The 19,149-nt window shown below is 38.3% G+C and overlaps 1 protein-coding gene across 1 annotated transcript in view; it reads left to right on the top strand.

The window, feature by feature from the left end:
• Nucleotides 1-19,149, top strand: part of CCDC7 (coiled-coil domain containing 7) — a gene marked incomplete at both ends in the record, with an annotated part of 247,453 nt that overhangs the window by 118,253 nt on the left and 110,051 nt on the right. The window contains 3 exons of the mRNA XM_082681635.1: nucleotides 1,496-1,606; nucleotides 7,143-7,253; nucleotides 15,649-15,744. Of these exons, the coding sequence (XP_082537761.1) occupies nucleotides 1,496-1,606; nucleotides 7,143-7,253; nucleotides 15,649-15,744 (318 nt within the window). The remainder of the gene's footprint in view (nucleotides 1-1,495; nucleotides 1,607-7,142; nucleotides 7,254-15,648; nucleotides 15,745-19,149) is intronic.

Genomic DNA, 19,149 nt, shown 5'->3' with positions numbered 1-19,149 from the left:
GAAATTCCCTACTGTTTAGTTTAGTATGACAAGATGTCCCATGCTGTCTTGCACATTTCCTGTCTTGCACGTTTCCTGTCTCATAGCTGGAATCAGCTCTTTTTCCTAGGAGCCGTGATTTTTTTTAATGGGAAATGTTATTAGAAACCAAGATCTGAAAACTAATTGTGCCCATCGGTACTGGGGTAGCTTTGAGGTACATTGAGCAGTCAGACTAGAAAATACAAATACACGTGTGTGTCTATATGTGTATATATATATTTATACACACATACATATACATATTCATACATACATATACCTACAAACACACACATGTGTGTATGTGCATGCATATATACATAGACATATTTAGAAATTATGAGTTTCTTACAGATACTTTCAATTCTAATCTATCCCCTCAAGGCTTGTTCTTGCCTTCTTCCACTTCTGTGTGCATGTCCCTTCTTTCATAGTGTAAATCCTGACTTCACACAACATCAGCCTATTTACTTGTTTGCTCAATCCTGTAAAACTCTAAAAATGTTTTAGAACTGACTGATTAGCTTATACCATTAGAAAAACAAACCACGTAAAATATTTCATGATTTTATTTCTCTTACCCAAGATTGAGAGTGTAGTACTGTATTCATGAGTTAGTTGGATTAGTGCCTTTTTAATTTAAGTTCAGTTGATTTATTTCTTAAGTTGCTTTCCTGTTTAGTGCACTCGTCATATCCTTGTTAATATAATTTTTTGGAATATATAGAATATCAACCTACTTTCAAAAGAGACCAAGAGAGAGGGAGAGGAAGAGGGAGAGGGAGGGACGGAGAGAGAGAGAGAGAGAGAGAGAGAGATCATCTTTTCCTGAATCCCTTCCCCTACATTCCCCAGTTTACCCCTTCTGTTGCAAGTAACCATCTATTATATCGTTTTCTGGTTTATTATTTCTGTATTTCATTTTGTAAATGTAAGTGTCTCTATTTTTCTTAATTTTCCCCCTTCCCCTTCTTTCTTACCTCAGAGGTAATATGCTAGATATCTGCTTTTTCACTTTTATTTTTCACTTAACATTCTTTCTTGGAAATTCTTTCATGTCAGTTTCTAGAAAACGTATTCATTTTTACAGCTGTATATATATAGTTTATAGTATATTTCTTAGGTTATTCAAGCAATAGTCTGTGAATATTTAGCTGGTTTTGAATATTATGCAATTACAAATGATGCTGTGATAAGTAACCTTGTGCATATGTGTCTTCATTGTTTGTCCTATGATTGTAACCTGAAGTATAAATAACCGAAGAAAACTAGAGACTAATAGAAATATATTCAAAACACTCATTAAAACTTTTCTCACAATTTTCATGTCATACCTAGCATTATGGTAATTTATTTTTAACTTTATCAAAATGAAAGAAAATTCTGCTGTACACTTGTATAAAGTTGAAGTTTAGGTATTTCACAATAGATATATATTTTCTATTCAGTGGGCTAAATGCATTTCTTGATGTAGGTTATGATGAAGCATCAGATGAAAAGCTTATGCTTAACCATCAGGATTCAGTGTCAAAACGCCAAACACAAGTAAAGAAACAAAGAACTTTCAAAAGAGAAAGACTCTCTAGTAAGTACAATAATTATAAATAACTTCATATTATTTTAAATTAAACTCATCAGAAGATCTTTTTTCTTTGCTTCCTGAAGATAATATCTCAGCATATGTTTTGCAGAAATTTTACATGTTGATTTTTTTTTTTTTTTTTTTTTTTTGCGGTACACGGGCCTCACTGTTGTGGCCTCTCCCATTGTGGAGCATAGGCTCCCGACGCGCAGGCTCAGCGGCCATGGCTCACGGGCCCAGTTGCTCTGCGGCATGTGGGATCTTCCCGGACCAGGGCACGAACCCGTGTCCCCTGCATCGTCAGGCGGACTCTCAACCACTGCGCCACCAGGGAAGCCATACATGTTGATTTAAAGTATGAATACCCTAAGACAACTAGAGAGCAAAACTGAAATTATTGATACAATTTGGTTGGAATTTCTGATCATAAGACTATTTCATTCTCAGTATCCATTAAGGGCAATAATAGGTCAATAGTTGTCTCACTAAGGCTGTGTACCTTTCAGCCAACCTGGGAAATTTCTGCTCCAAAAGATCAGTGGGTGCCTCTCACCTATGTCAGTGTCTTTTTGCTATAGGCTTCGATGGGTGAAAAGAGGTCAGTAACTTAAAAACCAAATGGGGATCAGGTGGGTCCGAGGGAAGGCAGCTTGAATGGCCTGATGGAAGTCCTCCAGAGCATCCTGTTGGTTGGGTCTCCAGTCAGAGGTAATAGCCTTTATGCTAACCCCACAGATATGTGCCATCAAACCCCTGTGGGCAGAATGCAAATGTGTTAGTACTCAGAGGGTCCCATCAATATTCAGACTTTTTTTTTTTTTATAATTTGGGGAAGGGAGGGCCAAAAGATATGCAAACATCTCCTCTAGAGTAAGATTTTTATCTGCTACCCTGGAATTTCACTTGGATACTAAGTCCTTGTCTATATTAATGACCCAGCCATGTTGCCACATATGGATCAACAGGGTGTGCAGTCCTGTGGGATGGTGCCTTTGCCTGGGCCCACCAGAAGGATGCCATCAATATAGTAGAAAGCTATTATTCCCTCTGTGAGTGGGACTTTTTCTAAGACATGCTCTATACATTGAAGATAGGCAGATGGGGAATTTAGGGAGCCCTGTGGAAGGACATTAGTGGCATATTTCAATTAATTCTACATAAGGGTGAACTGATCCTGGTCATTTGCATGAAGAAGGTTGCTGAAAAGAGAGTTCAAGTTGTTGGTTGCTGTATACCAAGTTCCTTCACCTTGGGCAATAGCTTCTGTGACAGTCACAGTGCCAGGTTGGTACTAACACTCTGTGCAGCCTTAATTACTTAGTCTGTAGGCACCTGATGTTTTGTGCACAGGCCTGTTAAATGGAGAAATAGTCTATGGAATTTGTTGGCTTCTTTAAGCTCAGCAACAAGGGCAGTTATTTCTTTTTTACACCCAGGGAGTCAATATTGCTTTTGGTAGATATGGGCACTAGGTTCTGGTAGTTGGGTCGCTCAAGATCTTCCACCTGCCCCATTAAAATATCCTAACTGCAGCAAATCCCGTCACAACATGAGAGTGGATGCGAGTGGTGGGTCACATAAATAATACATCTATACCGACAATATATTCAGTAGTAGAGGCCATAGCAATGCACTGTACGGTAGTGTGGCCTGGAAAAGGTTTCTGTTTGTGATGGTGGCCCCAAACCAGACAGCATTATCTGTTTTCCCCTCATCCTGGTGCCAGGGCTTGTGGGGATTACAGTTATCAGTGTACCGCCATCCAGAAGGCCCAAGAAATGTAATTCTCGCCTGCCTGCAATTGTACTGGAATAGGCCCTCATATATCTTCACTGGGGATGTAGGAACCTTGGTATAACCCTATCTTGTTTTTTATTTATTTATTTTTTTTTGTGGTATGCGGGCCTCTCACTGTTGTGGCCTCTCTCGTTGCGGAGCACAGGCTCCGGACGCGCAGGCTCAGCGGCCATGGCCCACGGGCCTAGCCACTCCGCGGCATGTGGGATCTTCCCGAACCGGGGCACGAACCCGTGTCCCCTGCATCAGCAGGCGGACTCTCAACCACTGTGCCACCAGGGAAGCCCTTGTTTTTTATTTTTGAAAGCTGTGATCAGGGTCAGTGTATGTGGAGTTCTTTGATCCATCTCAGAATTCACTGATAAAGGTAGCGAGAATAGCACTTGCATTATTCATAGCGGCCACCACAAAGTGGACTGTAGTGGGGCTACATGCTGGGTCCTCATGGCCCATCATCTAACAATGAGTATCTTGGTGGAGAGCATTAATTTGCTGCTTTCAGACCCCACTGTATGGTAATCAGGCCCATAGATTTTTAGGTAAGGTCATTGCCCATAACATCCAGTAGAGGGAGCATTATTACCATTTTTACATCACTTTTTCTTTCTGGGCAGCAATTTCTGCATGCCTGAAAATTTGACAATTAGGATCTGACTGTGTCACAACTGACTGACACAACTTATGAGGAAATTTGATTGAGCTTGATAACCAATAGGATTCACAAAAGTGAACTTAGAAATCTGAGTCTGGTAAGACCCAAGTCTAAGTTCTCTCCAGGTCACTGGGCAAAGTGATTCCAAAGTCCTATACATTCTTTTATATTAAAGGCATGAGTCTCGGTGTCAGGACTTAGAACTAACAATAGTCATAGAGTATAACTCAGCTTTCAGGGTCTCTGATGACTTTTAGGTCTGTCTCTGGAGAACCATAGCCATTAGCTAGGGAATTGGTTCCTTAGCTCTCTTAAGAGTCCCTCTGTTAGATCTCTAATTTGACTCATCAGTGGAACTTGACCAGAGTTTGGAGGCTAAAGTGAAGGTCCAATGTTCCCTTCAAACTGAAAGTCTTATTTAACAATTTGTGAGAATTTCTAAGGTGCTCTGTGGCCTCCACCAGCACTTTCTGAGGCTCACAGGCTAAGTGTCCCATTGGATCCTCACACTCTTGCAGTTGATCCATTTGCAAAGTCCAAGCGTGGCCCAAATCTTCTCTCACACCTCCTAAAAGTGCTTTGTAGGATCTACAGCATTATATTGATCACTTTGCTCACTGTACCGGTTTCTCAGAGAGCTAGAGAGCTGCCGGTTGTCAAGTTGGCCAATTAAGATAACAAACTAAACAAAGTAAAATTCTGCCTTTTTTCACTTACTCTGATAGTATAAGCAAGGATCTAAACAGAAAAGGGCTGAAGCTCTACCAGTCTTCCATTTTCCCCACAGAACAGCACTAGGCAAGGGTCAGGTGTATCATTATAGACAGGAGAGAGTGGGGGCAACATCTCACTGCCCCAAACAAAAGGCTCCTGCTGTTTTAAGGACACTGGGCCCAGGGGAAGGATGAGGAGGCAGAGTTTGGAGCAGATACGTACTTTACACCGAATCAGACTGAGAACAGTGTCTTCCAGGTCTATCTTTAAGGTGGCGTAGGTAGAGGCATCTGAACAGTACAGGTTCAGTACATCTGAACCTCTGAATGGAGGTTCCTAGGCCAGAATGCAGATAAATGTAAGATCATGGTCATCTAGAAGTGGAGGTTAAGGGTCAGCCTGACTGCAGCTACTTCTAGTGCCTGCAGTGTATACATCAAGTCAGTGTAGGGTTGGAAGCTTTTCCCTGTAAGAACTGCCAGGTAGGTTTGTAATTGCTTATGGGGCTGAAAGATCATATACAGGGTTTTGACTTGCAGTTGGAACCTCAGTGTATGTATACACACACACACACACACACACACACACACACACACACACACATTCATACGTACCTATACCTACATACACATAAAAGTGAACATATATATGCATATACACATACATAGGCATATTTAGAAATTATGAGTTCTTACAGGCACCTTCAATTCCAGTTAATATCCCTAGAGCTTGTTTTTGCCTGCCTTCATTTTATATGTGGATGTCCTTCCACAGTGAGAATCCTGACTTTGAGCAACATCAACACATTTGTGTATTCACTCCATCCTATAATACTTCTAAAATTGTTTCAGTCACTTAGCTGATACTAGGGAAAAAACCTACTAAATTTTTTGTGATTTTTTTTTTTTTTTTTTTTTTTTTGCATCCCACTCTCTTGCCTAAGACTGAGAGTATATGTCAAATACTGTTGATGAACTACTTGGATTTGTGCTTATTTTTTTCCTGCAGTAGGTTGATTAAGGTTGCTTCCAACGTTAGTCTTTTTATTTTTTACTTTAGTTTGATTTTTGGAATGTGTAAAACATGACCCTTTTCTAAAAGTAATAAATATGCAAAAATATATATAAAGCATCATTTCTTTCTTATTCCTTCCCTACATTCCTTAGTCCTCACCCTCCTTTAGTAGGTATCCAACTAAATTGTTTTTTGGTTTGTCTTTTCTGTGTTTCATTGAAAAAATAACTTTTTTTCCTCTTTATGTATTTATTTCTTATGTCCCTTTCTTTCTTTTACCAAAGGTGAAAAAGATAGCATGCTAGATATTCTTTTTTTTTTGTGGTATGCGGGCCTCTCACTGTTGTGGCCTCTCCCATTGCGGAGCACAGGCTCCGGACGCGCAGGCTCAGCGGCCGTGGCTCACGGGCCTAGACGCTCCGCAGCATGTGGGATCTTCCCGGACTGGGACACGAACCCGTGTCCCTGCATCGGCAGGCAGACTCTCAACCACTGCGCCACCAGGGAAGCCCTAGATATTCTTTATTTCAGTTTTTTTTTCATTTATTGTTGCCTCCTAGAAATCCCTCCAGTTCGTTTTATAGAGACCTTTTGCATTTCTTTTACAGTAGTAGGTACACTTGTTATACTACATCATATACCATAATTTATACTTCACCGTAGTTTATAATATATACTTTAATTTATTCAACCAATCTTCTATGCTTATATATTTTGCTGCTTTTAGCTATTTTGCAATTACACATAATATTGTAATGAAACACTTGTAGTTACACATTTTCTTTTTTTTTTTTAAGAAGTCAACATAGGTTTGTGTTTTTCTTTTAACATCATTATTGGAGTATAATTGCTTTACAATGGTGTGTTAGTTTCTGCTTTATAACAAAGTGAATCAGCTATACATATACATATATCCCCATATCTCCTCCCTCTTGTGTCTCCCTCCCACCCTCCCTGTCCCACCCCTCTAGGTGGTCACAAAGCACTGAGCTGATCTCCCTGTGCTGTGCGGCTGCTTCCCACTAGCTATCTATTTTACATGGGGTAGTATGTACACAATTTCATTGTTTGGCCTACAAATATGTATTTACCTAAAGTATAAATAACACAAGAAAACTAGAGACTAATATAAAACATATTTGATGTCTAGGAATGTTTATGGAACACTGAGACTGTTTCACCATACATCTATCAAAAATGATCTCACAATTTTCATGTGGATCTAGCATTGTGGCAATTTACTTAAAACTTTATAAAAATGAGAGAAGATGCTGCTGCATAATTATTATAAATTTGAAATTAGAGATTTCACAATAAATCTATTTTCCCATTTAAGTGGAGTGAATGTATCTCTTTTTGAAGCTCATGATAAAGTACCAGATAAGAAGCTTATGCATGAGAATCAAGATTCAGTGTCAAAAATCCAACAGCAAGTAAAGAAAGAAAGAAATCTCAGAAGGGAAGGACACACTAGTAAGTATAGTAATTATAGAAAATTTTTAAATATTTTAAATTAAACTCATCAAATGAGCTTTTTTGTTTGGTTCATGGATATGTATTTGGGCATGTATTTTATTTTATTTTATTTTTTAAATTAAGTTAAGTCAATTTATTTATTTTTAATTTTTTGGCCTCGCTGCATGGCATGTGGGCTCTTAGTTCCCCAACCAGGGATCAGACCCGCGCCCCCTGCAGTAGAAGTGCAGAGTCTTAACCACAGGACCAGCAGGGAAGTCCTGGGCATATACTTCATAGAAAATTTCTACTTTGACCTAAAGTGTTAATACCCTAAGATAATTAGAGAACAGAAACAAAAGTATTGATACCTTTTGATTGAGATTTCTAGTACTAAGATTATTTTAAGGCCTTGGGTTATGTACTCAGTATGATTCAATAACAGACCATCAACTGACTCTTAAAGGGTGTACACTTCTGAGCTCTCTCCAGGAGATTTGGGTCCATAAGTTCAGCAGTTAACTCTGACATGTCTGTGGCAGTGTCCTTTAGTCATAGCCCATAGTTGGTGAACAAAGAGGTGCTGAGACCTGTAACTCAAACAGGAGATGTGGATCACAGGGACCAAAGGGAATGGTCAAATTCAACATCATGAGATTTTTCCATATGTTTTCTTCAAGAAATTTTATAGTTTTAGGTCTTAAGTTTCAGTCTTTAACCCATTTTGAATTAATTTTTGTGTATGATGTAAGGTAAACATCCAACTTTATTGTTTTACATGTAGATATCAGTTTATTCACCTATTTCTTGGAGACACTGTTCTTTCCCCATTGATTGTTCTTGACACCCTTATTAAAGGTCATCAACTATACATGTGAGGGTCTAAGCTCTTTAATCTATTCCATTGGTCTGTATGTCTGTCTTTATGCCCCTACCACACTATTTTGATTACCTGTGCTTTGTAATATGTTTTGAAATTAGTAAATGCTAGAGGTATAAATTCGTTATTCTTTTTCAAGATGTTTTGGCTATTTGGGATCCTTTGAGATCCTGTATAAATTTTAGCATGCGTTTTTCTATTTCTTCTGCAAAAAATGCACTTGGATTTTTATAGGGATTACACTGAATCTGTAGATTGCTTTGGGTAGTACTGAGACCTTAACTATATTAAGTTTTCAAATCCAGGAACATGGGATGTTTTTTCATTTATTTGTCTCTTCTTTAATTTCTTTCAGCAGTGTTTTTTTTAATTAATTTTTATTGGAGTATAGTTGCTTTACAATGTTGTATTAGTTTCTACTCTACAGAAAAGTGAATCAGCTATACGTATACATATATCCCCTCCTTTTTGGATTTCCTTCTCATTTAGGTCACCCCAGTGCATTTAGTAGCGTTCCCTGTACTATACAGTAGGTTCTCATTAGTTGTCTATTTTATACATAGTATCAATAGTGTATATATGTCAATCCCAATCTCCCAATTCATCCCATCCCCTTCCATTCCCCCTTGGTATCCATACATTTGTTCGCGAGTCTGTGTCTCTGTTTCTGCTTTGCAAATAAGATCATCTATACCATTTTTCTAGATTCCACATATATGCGTTAATATACGATATTTGTTTTTCTCTTTCTGGCTTCACTTTCATGTTGTGGCTATCGTCAGTAGTGCTGCACTGAACATTGGGGTGCATATAGCTTTTTGAATTTTGTTTTTCTCTGGGTATATGCCCAGTAGTGGGATTGCTGGGTCATATGGTAGTTATATTTTTAGTCTTTTAAGGAGCCTCCATACTTTTCTCCATCATGGCTGTATCAATTTACATTCCCACCAACAATGCAAGAGGGTTCCCTTTTCTCCACACCCTCTTCAGCATTTACTGTTTGTAGATTTTTTTGATGATGGCCATTCTGACCAATGTGAGGTGATACCTCATTGTAGTTTTGATTTGCATTTCTCTAATAATTAGTGATGTTGAGCATCTTTTCATTTGTTTGTTGGGCATTTGTATGTCTTCTTTGGAGAAATGTCTATTTAGGTCTCCATTTTTTGATTGGGTCGTTTTTTTGATATTGAGCTGCATAAGCTGTTTGTATATTTTGGTGATTAATCCTTTGTCAGTTGCTTCATTTACAAATATCTTTTCCCATTCTGAGTGTTGTCTTTTCATCTTGTTTATGGATTCCTTTGCTGTGCAAAGGTTTTAAGTTTAATTAGGTCCCATTTGTTTATTTTTGTTTTTATTTCCATTTCTCTATGAGGTGGGTCAAAAAAGATCTCACTGTGATTTATGTCAAAGAATGTTCTGCCTGTGTTTTCCTCTAAGAGTTTTATAGTGTATGACCTTACATTTAGGTCTTTAATCCATTTTGAGTTTATTTTTTTGTTATGATGTTCTAATTTCATTCTTTCACATGTAGCTGTCCATTTTCCGAGCACGACTTATTGAAGAGGCTGTCTTTTCTCCATTGTGTATTCTTGCCTCCTTTGTCATAGGTTAGGTGACCATAGGTGCATGGGTTTATCTCTGGGCTTTCTATCCTATTCCATTGATCTATATTTATGTTTTTTTGCCAGTACCATGCTGTCTTGATTACGGTGGCTTTGTAGTATAGTCTGAAGACAAGGAGCCTGATTTCTCTGGCTCCGTTTTATTTTATTTTTATTTTTTTACTGTTCCTTTTTTTTCTGGCTCTGTTTTTCTTTCTCAAGATTGCTTTGGCTATTTGGGGTCTTTTGTGTTTCCATACAAATTGCAAAATTTTTTGTTCTAGTTCTGTGAAAAATACCATTGGTAATTTGATAAGGATTGCATTGAATCTGTAGATTGCTTTGTGTAGTATAGTCATTTTCACAATATTGATTCTTCCAATCCAAGAACATGGTATATCTCTCCATCTGTATCATCTTTGATTTCTTTCATCAGTACTTTATAGTTTTGCATGCACAGGTCTTTTGCCTCCTTAGGTAGGTTGATTTCAGCAGTGTTTTATAGTTTTCAGTGTACATGCCTTTTGCCTCCTTGGTTAAGTTTATTCCTACATATTTTATTATTTTTGATGAATTGTTTTCATAGTTTACTTTTCATATTGTACATTAATAGTTTGTAAAAATGTAACTGATTTTTACATGTTGATTTTGTACCCTGAAACTTTGCTGAATTCATTTATTAATTCTCCTGGGGGTTTTTTTGTGTGTGTATGCATATGTGAATCTTTAGGGTTTTCTATGTATAAGGACATTTTATCTATGAACAGATAATTTTACTTCTTCCTTTCTAATTTTTATATCTTGTATTTCTTTTTTTGCCCAGTTGCTGTTGTTAGGACTTCTAGTACTATGTTGAATAGAAGTGGTGAGAGTGGGCATCCTTGCCTTATTTTTGATCTCAAAGGAAGTTTTTAGTTTTTCATCACTGAGTGTGATGTTAGCTGTGGGCTTTGCTTATATAGTCTTTATTATATGTGGGTATTTTGCTTTTAATCTTAGTTTGTTGAGTGTTTTGTTTAATCATAAAAGGATGTTTAATTTTCTGTATCAGCTGAGATGGTCATGTGTGTTTTTTTTTTTTCCTTCATGCTATTAATATGATGTGTCACATTAATTGATTTTCATGTATTAAATCAACCTTGCATTCCAGGAATAAATCCCACTTGGATGTGGTATTTAATCCTTTTAATGAGCTCTTGAATTCTGTTTGCTAGTATATTGTTGAGTTTTGCATCTGTGTTCATCAGGTATACTGGCCTGTAATTTTCCTTTCATATAATCCCTTTGTCTGACTTTGGTATCAGGTTAATACTGCCTTCATAGAATGAGTTTAAAAGTTTTCCTATTCATTTCTTTGGATGAGTTTGATGAGGACTAGTGTTAGTTTTGTTGTTGTTAATGTTTGGTAGCATTCTGCAGTGAAGCTGTCTGGTCCTGGGTTTCTATCTGTCGGGAGGTTTTTGATTACTGATTTAATCTACTAGTTACTGTTCTTTCAGATATTCTGTTTATTCATGATTCAGTTAGTAGGTTGTGTTTCTTAGAATTCATTTTTTTCTAGGTATTTCAGATAGTTGGCATACAGTTCATAATGTTCTCTTATAATAATTTTTATTCTTATGGCATTGGTTGTAATGCCTCTTCTTTCATTTCTTATTTAATTATTTGAGTCTTTTCCCTTTTTTCTTAGCTAATGTAACTAAATGTTTTCAATTTTGTTGGTCTTTTCAAAAAACCAACTCCTGGTTTTATTCATTTTCTTTATTGTTTTTCTCTTCTCTGTTTCACTTACCTCTGCTCTAATCTTTATTATTTCCTTCCTTCTGCTATCTTTGGGTATAGTTTTATCTTCTTTTTCTAGTTCCTTGAGTTGTAAAGTTAGGTTGTTTATTTGAAATATTTCTTCTTTTTCAATGTAAGCATTCATAGCTATAAATTTCCCTCTTAGCACTGCTTTCATTGCATTGCATATATTTTGTTATGTTGTGTTTTCATTTTCATTTGTCTCAAGATAATTTCTAATTTCTCTCGCAATTTCTACTTCACCCATTGTTTTTTTTGAGAATATATTTTTATATTTCCCACATATTTGTGGATTTTCAAGTGTTTCTGCTACTGTTAATTTCTAGTTTCTTTCCATTGTGATCAGAAAAGTTATTTTGCGTAATAACAGTATCCTGGAGAATGTTCCATGTGTACTTGAGAAAAATGTATTCTGATGTTGTTAGGTGGAGGTTTTTTTGCATATATCTATAATGTCCAATTGGCCTATAGTGTTGTTCAAATCCTCTAATTTTCTTATTGATCTTTTTTCTGGTTGTTGTTTCCATTATTGAAAATGAGGTATTGAAGTCTCCTACAATTTTTGTTTTATGGTCTATTTCTCCATTCAATCTGGTTAATGTTTTCTTCATGTATTTAGGAGTTCTCATGTCTGATGAATATATGTTTATATATATAAACACTATAATGTTTATATTTATAATGTTACATATTCCTGGAGAATTGACCTTTTTATTATTATATGATGTCTTACTTTGTCTCTTTAACAGGTTTTGACTAAAGTCTCTTCTGTCTGATATTATAGTATAGCCATCACTATTCTCTTTTGGTTATCATTTGCATGGGGAATCTGTTCCCATCCTTTCACTTGCAGTCTATATATGTCCTTAGACCTAAGTGAATCTCTTGTAGACAGCATTATAGGTGGGTCTTATTTTTTATACGTACAGCTACTCTGTGTCCAGGGAGTTTAACCCACTTACATTGGTAGGTTGTGTGCTTCTCAGAATTTATCCATTTCTCTAGGTTATCCAATTAGTTGGCATACAGTTGGTTAGGAAAGGACTTACTTTTGCCATTTTGTTAATTATTTCCTGTATGTCTCATAATTTTTTGCTCCTCATTTCCTATTTTACTTTCTTCCTTTGTCTTTCATTGATTTTTTTTGGCAGTGGCATGCTTTAATTCTCTTCTCATTTCCTTTTGTGTATTAGTCGTCTCAGGCTGCCATAACTGAAAGCCATAGACAGGGTCACTTAAAAAAAAAAAAAACAGAAAATTATTTATTACAGTTCTGTAGGTGAAGTCCAAAATCTAGGTGCTAGTAAGTTAGATTTCATTCTGAGATGTCTTTTCTTGGCTCGTAAGTGTCCACCATCTATTGTGTACCCACATGACCTCTTCTTTGTGTGCAAATGGAGAGAGAGAGAGATAGAGAATGAAAGCTCTGGTGTCTCTTTTTATTAGGGCAACAATCACATCAGATCAGGGTCTTACCCTTATGATGTCATTTAACCTTAATTACTTCGCTTCCCCCCATCTCCAAAACCATCACATTGGAGGTTAGGGCTTCAACATATGAATTTTGGGAGATACAAACATGTATCCATAACATGAATAGTCTATAAATGTTTTTGTTATGGTTACAATAATATATTTTATACCAGTTACAAGTTAACTTCAAACACATACATACTTCTGTCACTAAACTGTACTCCTTTAAAGCTCTTTCCCCTCACTTTATTTATTGGTGTCACAAATTACATCTTTGTATACTGTGTGCCCATTAACATAGATTTATAGTTATTTTATGCTTTTTCTCCTAATTCTGTATAAGAATTAAAAGGGAAGTTATGCATCAAAATTTCAGTAATATACATTTCTACATTTGTCCATATATCTTAACCAAAACCTTTATATTATCATACAGCTTCATGATGCCATCTAATATCCTTTCATTTCAACTTGAAAGACTTCCTTTAGTATTTCTGGCAGAGCAGGTCTAGTGGTATGAACTCCGTCAGCTTTTGTTTATCTGTGAAAATCTTAATTTCCCTTTCAGTTTTGAAGGACAGTTTTGCCAAATATCATATGCTTGGTTGACAGTTTTTTCCTTTTGGCACTCTGAAAGTATCATCCCACTGTCTTATGGCCTTCAGGGTTTCTGAGAAATTCATTTATAATCTTATAGAGGCTCCCTTGCACATGACAAATTGTATTTCTCTTGCCTCTTTTAAGATTTTCTCTTTTTCCTTGACTTCTGACAGTTTGACTACATTGTGTTTCGGTGTTGGTCTCTTTGGATTTTTCCTAGTTGGAGTTTATAAAGCTTATTGAATTTGTATATCCATTTCTTTTTAAAATTTGGTAAGTTTTGTCATTTCTTCAAATAAACTCTCTGCTCCCTTTTTTCTCTCTTCTCTTCTGGGACTTTCATAATGCATATCTTGGTCCACCTGATAGGGTCCCATAAATCCTTCATGCTCTCTACACTTTTCTTAATTCTTTTTTCTTTTTGCTCCTCAGATACAATGATTTCACATGACCTGTCTCCCAGTTTGCTGATTTTTTTTCTGCCTGATCAAGTCTGATGGTGAACCCCTTTAGTGAATTTTTCCATTCAGTTATTATATTGCTCAGCACCAGAGGTTTTTTTTATAGTTTCTATATCTTTGTTGATATTCTAATTTTGTTCATGCTTCATTGTCCTGATTTCATTTAGTTTATATTTCTTTCAGCTCATTGAGAATCTTTAAGGCAGTTGTTAAAATTCCTTGTGAGGTAATTCACAGACCTGTGGTTTTTTAGGGTTGGTTTCTGGAACTTTATTTTCTTCCCATGATTGGGACATGTTTCCATGTTTCTTTGTATGCTTTGTCATATTTTGTTGAGATTTGGGAATTTGAAAACATAGCTATCTCTCTCAGTCTTTTCAGATACAGGGGAACACCTTGACTAATCAGCCTGACATGGAGGTTCTGATACTTCTCAAACCTTCGCTGGGGATGTATCTTCTCTGGGCTTGTGTGTACTTTTATTCTAGTGTATATGACTTTTTTTTTTTTTTTTGGTAGTACGCGGGCCTCTCACTGTTGTGGCCTCTCCTGTTGCGGAGCACAGGCTCTGGACGCACAGGCTCAGTGGCCATGGCTCACGGGCCCAGCCGCTCCGCGGCACGTGGGATCTTCCCAGATCGGGGCACGAACCCGTGTCCCCTGCATCAGCAGACGGACTCTCAACCACTGCGCCACCAGGGAAGCCCTATATGACTTTTTTTTACTCTCCTAATTTCCCTAAGAGGATCTCTCCTGTTTCTTCTCAGGAGATTTTTGTTTTGGTTTCTATTGTATTCCTCCACCTGTAATCTCTTGCTCCTCCATCATTTGCAGAACTTCATAACCCCTGCAGCTCTAATGTGTAACGGCACTTGCCTTTGTTTTCAGCAGTCTCCAACCTGGTATCTAACTATGGAACTGTCCCCATCAGCTTTCCAGATCAGGCAAGACAGCAACCAATGAGTCAGACAGTGCCTAGACATGCCAGAAAGTTGGATGCAAGTGTCACTCTTTTCATCCCAATGGAGGATCTGGAAATTGCGAGACTTCCTTGTGACTGTGGCACACTCTGCCAGGGAGATGGTGGGGCTAACTAAGCTGGGCAAAATGCCATGACCCTTCCTACCCTCTTTGGTACAGTTTTTCTTGGTTAGTAATTCACTTGGATGATGCAGCTTCTTAACTGGTTTCTAGAGTTCTCATAATGGTATTTTGGTCTGTATATTGTTATTAACTTAGTGTCTCCATAGGGTAATGAGGGTCTGGAACTTCCTAGTCCTCCATCTTCCTGATATTTTATCCTATAATTAAGTTTTAACTTAAGTATAAAAGTCCTACGTAGGAAATATAGAGAATGATAGAAAGCACATGTGATGCCTAGGATTATTAATGAAATAATGAGACAGTTTCAATGTATACCCATTAAAACTCTTCTCTTTTCATATTAGATCTAGCATTATGGTAATCTACTTATAAGTCTATAAAATTGAGAAGAATTTATGCTGTACATTTGTTATAAATTTGAAAGTTAGGGGTTCACAATAGATCTGTTTTTCTATTTATTTGATTATATGCTTCTCTTTATGTAGCTCAGTTTGAAGTACCAGATGGAAATCTTCTCTATGAGGATCAAGACTCAATATCAAAAACACAAATGCAAGTAAATACACAGAGAACATTCAAAGGTAATATATACCTTAAGTAGTATAATAATTACAGGTAACTTTAAATTATTTTAATTAAACTCAGTAGAAAATATTTTTCTTTGGTTCATGAATATGCATCTGAGATTATATTTTATGCAACATTCATAGTTTCTTTGATGTTAGTTGTAAATACCCTAAGAAAATTAGAGAGCAAAAGTCAAAGTATTCATAACTTACATTGGTATTTCTGGTTGTAATATTATTTCACAGTCATAGGTCATATACTCAGACACCAAGGCTCAATCATAGGCCAATAATTTTCTCACAAAAGATGCATACCTTTCAGCAGACTGGAAGATTATAGGTCCAAAACTCCAAAGGGTGTCTGTCTGTGACCTATGGTAGTAGCCTTCTACCACAGACTGTACTTGGTGAACAGAGATGTTGCTGAGAGCTGTAACTCTAACAGCAAATGAGGATCAGAGGGCCCCAAGGGAAGGATAGCCTGAGAGGCCTGGTGGAGGGCCTCAAGTGCGTCCTCTTGGTTGTGGCCCCACTGAGAAGAGTGGCCTTTGAAGTAATCTAATAGTATGGATGTAATGGATGCCATCAAGAACCACACATGGGGACTATGAGAGTGCAAGTATCCAAATAGTCCCACCAATAGCTGGGCCTCATTTTCAGTTGTTCAAGTAGAGTGTGTCAAAGCTTGGCAGTCTTCTCCTTTGGAATGACATGTTGTGCCCCTCACAGATTTTGCCCAGGGATTTCAGTTAGGTACTGGGTAACTATGTCTTATCTGTAATAATGGTCCAGCCATGTTGCTACATATTGGTCTGTAGGACGTCTAGTTCTTGTTAAGTGGTGCCCTTGTATGGACCTATTTGGATGATGTCATCAATAGACTGGAAGACTAGTGCTCCCTCTGGGTGTAGGACATTTCTAGGTCAAGACTGTTTGGTGAAAGATAGTTGGGGAATTTATGTAGCTTTATGGAAGGACATTAGTGAAGCAATGCAATCTGTTCCCCATATGACGAACTGATCCTAATCATCCATGTGGACAGAGATTATGCATAGGGTATTTGCACCGTCTATTACAGAATACCAGATTCTCTCACTGTAGACAGTAGCTTCCATGACAGTCACAATATCAGATATAACTAGTGCCTGGGGACTACATCACTGAACTGCCAATTATCACTGGAGTCTCTACACACACAAGGACATATGCCCAGGTCCACTGAGCTACTGAATGAAGAAACAGTCTCAGGGAGAATTTTTGCTTCATTAAGCTCATCAATAAGGACAGTTATTTACTTTTCTTCTTCACGCATTTGTTTTTGAGGAACAAAGTACTAGATTCTGGTAGTTGAGTAGTTTCACAGTCTTCCACTTGTCTTGCTGAAGTGGTAATTTCTATCAGGGTTTGGGGTGAATGCAAGTAGGGGTTCATGTAAACAGTACTTCTATACCAATAATGCATTCAACAGTGGGGGCTATAACAATGGAGTTTTGAGGTGGCCTGAGTGGGTACACTGTTGTAGGGTCTGGGTAAGTTTCCCATTGGTGGTGGCCGTGGAGTACCACCTCGGCATTATCAGTGTCCTCCTCATCCTGGTGTCGGGGGTTGTGGTGATCACAGTCACCTATGCACCCGTGTCCCACAGGCTTGGGAATGCAATTCTGCACATCTCCATTGAACTCTAACTTTATCATAAGTCCTCACATTCCCACTGGATATATGGGGCCCGGCCTAACCCATAGTCTTGTTTATCTTGAAAGCTGTAAAGTCTTGGTAAAAGTTGGCAGAGCATTTTGATTCATGGCAAGGATCACTGGGAAAAGCAGAAACATAGCACCTGTGTTAGTCATAGGCCACAGTAGTGGCCTGTTGGGCCTCCCTTATCCCACTACCTGGCCTTCGGGTCCTTGGTAAATATCCTATCAGTCTACTCCTTTCAGACCCTGTTTTGGGGGTAACACACCCTTTGATCTCTTTAAGGCCTTTGCCCAGATGGTCCGGGGTGGTTACTAGACTACCATTTTTACATCATTCTCTCTTCTGGTCAGTCATTGCTATCTTGGCATTATTCACTATTACTTGTCCAGAAATTTGTCAGTTAAGGTCCAGATTGTGTCGTAGACCAATTGCCCTGACCTTATTAGGATGTTTATCGAGCTTGATGTCCAGCAATAGTGGCACAAATGAACCTAGGAACCTGAATCTGGTAAATAAAAAAAAAAAACAATCTCATCATCTGCTGTCCTCATTCCCTCATTGTATATCTTAGGCACCACCAGGGTGGCTCATGGAGTCACTATTGCCTTTTCACGTATGCTTAAAACATGTTTTACAAAGGCAAGGATGAGCCATCTGTCGGATCCAAAACAGTACCCAGCTGAGGAAGGAGAGTCTTGGATGTCTGTATTTTTTCATACTCCTTTATTCCACCTCCTTGTGCAGTGTGGCCATTGTCAAGGTTCTCCAAGAAATGTTTCTGTATTAGCAACCCGGCAAGGTTACATGATTACTTCTTTAACAAGATACTCCTTTAAATGTGAAGATGAACAACTCACGTCTATAAGGTCTCTTCAGGTCACTGGGTAAAGTGATCCTCAGCACTCTACATTCCTTTTCATTAAATCATGAATTACAGTAACCACTATAGCAAAGGCTGAACACAAGTTCCAGGAGCATTAGATCTAACAGTAGTCACTGAGTGCAACTCAGCATGCAGGGTCACCAACAACTTTTGATCCCATTTTTTTTTTTTTTTTTTTTTGCGGTACTCGGGCCTCCCACCGTCGCGGCCTCTCCCGCTGCGGAGCACAGGCTCTGGACACACAGGCTCAGCGGCCATGGCTCACAGGCCCAGCCGCTCTGCGGCATGTGGGATCCTCCCGGACCGGGGCACGAACCCGTGTCCCCTGCATCGACAGGTGGACTCTCAACCACTGCGCCACCAGGGAAGCCCTGATCCCATTATTGATGAAACTGTAAGTAGCCAAGGAATTGCTTCCCCAGTTTTGTCAAAATCCCTGTTTGATGTTTAATTTGACCCACCCACTGGGCATCTTGGCCAGCAAAACAGGACTATTAAAATAGAAGGATCATGGGGCTTCCCTGGTGGCACAGTGGTTGAGAGTCCGCCTGCTGATGCAGGGGACACGGGTTCATGCCCCGGTCCGGGAAGATCCCACATGCCACGGAGCGGCTGGGCCCGTGAGCCATGGCCGCTGAGCCTGTGCATCCGGAGCCTGTGCTCCGCAACGGAAGAGGCCACGACAGTGAGAGGCCCGCGTACCACAAAAAAAAAAAAAAGGATCATGTAAACAATAAAGTAACACTCTCCTAAGCATGTCACACAATCTGTCAGCAGTTCCTGAGACACGTTGGCCTGAATGGTCATGTGCCCTGTGGGAACCTCAGACTCTTAACAAA

Source organism: Grampus griseus, assembly GCF_964374135.1.
Source record: "Grampus griseus genome assembly, chromosome: 2".
NCBI classification, from domain to species: Eukaryota; Metazoa; Chordata; class Mammalia; order Artiodactyla; family Delphinidae; genus Grampus; species Grampus griseus.
The sequence above is the reverse complement of the archived record's forward strand: the minus strand, read 5'-3'. Positions and strand labels throughout refer to the sequence as shown.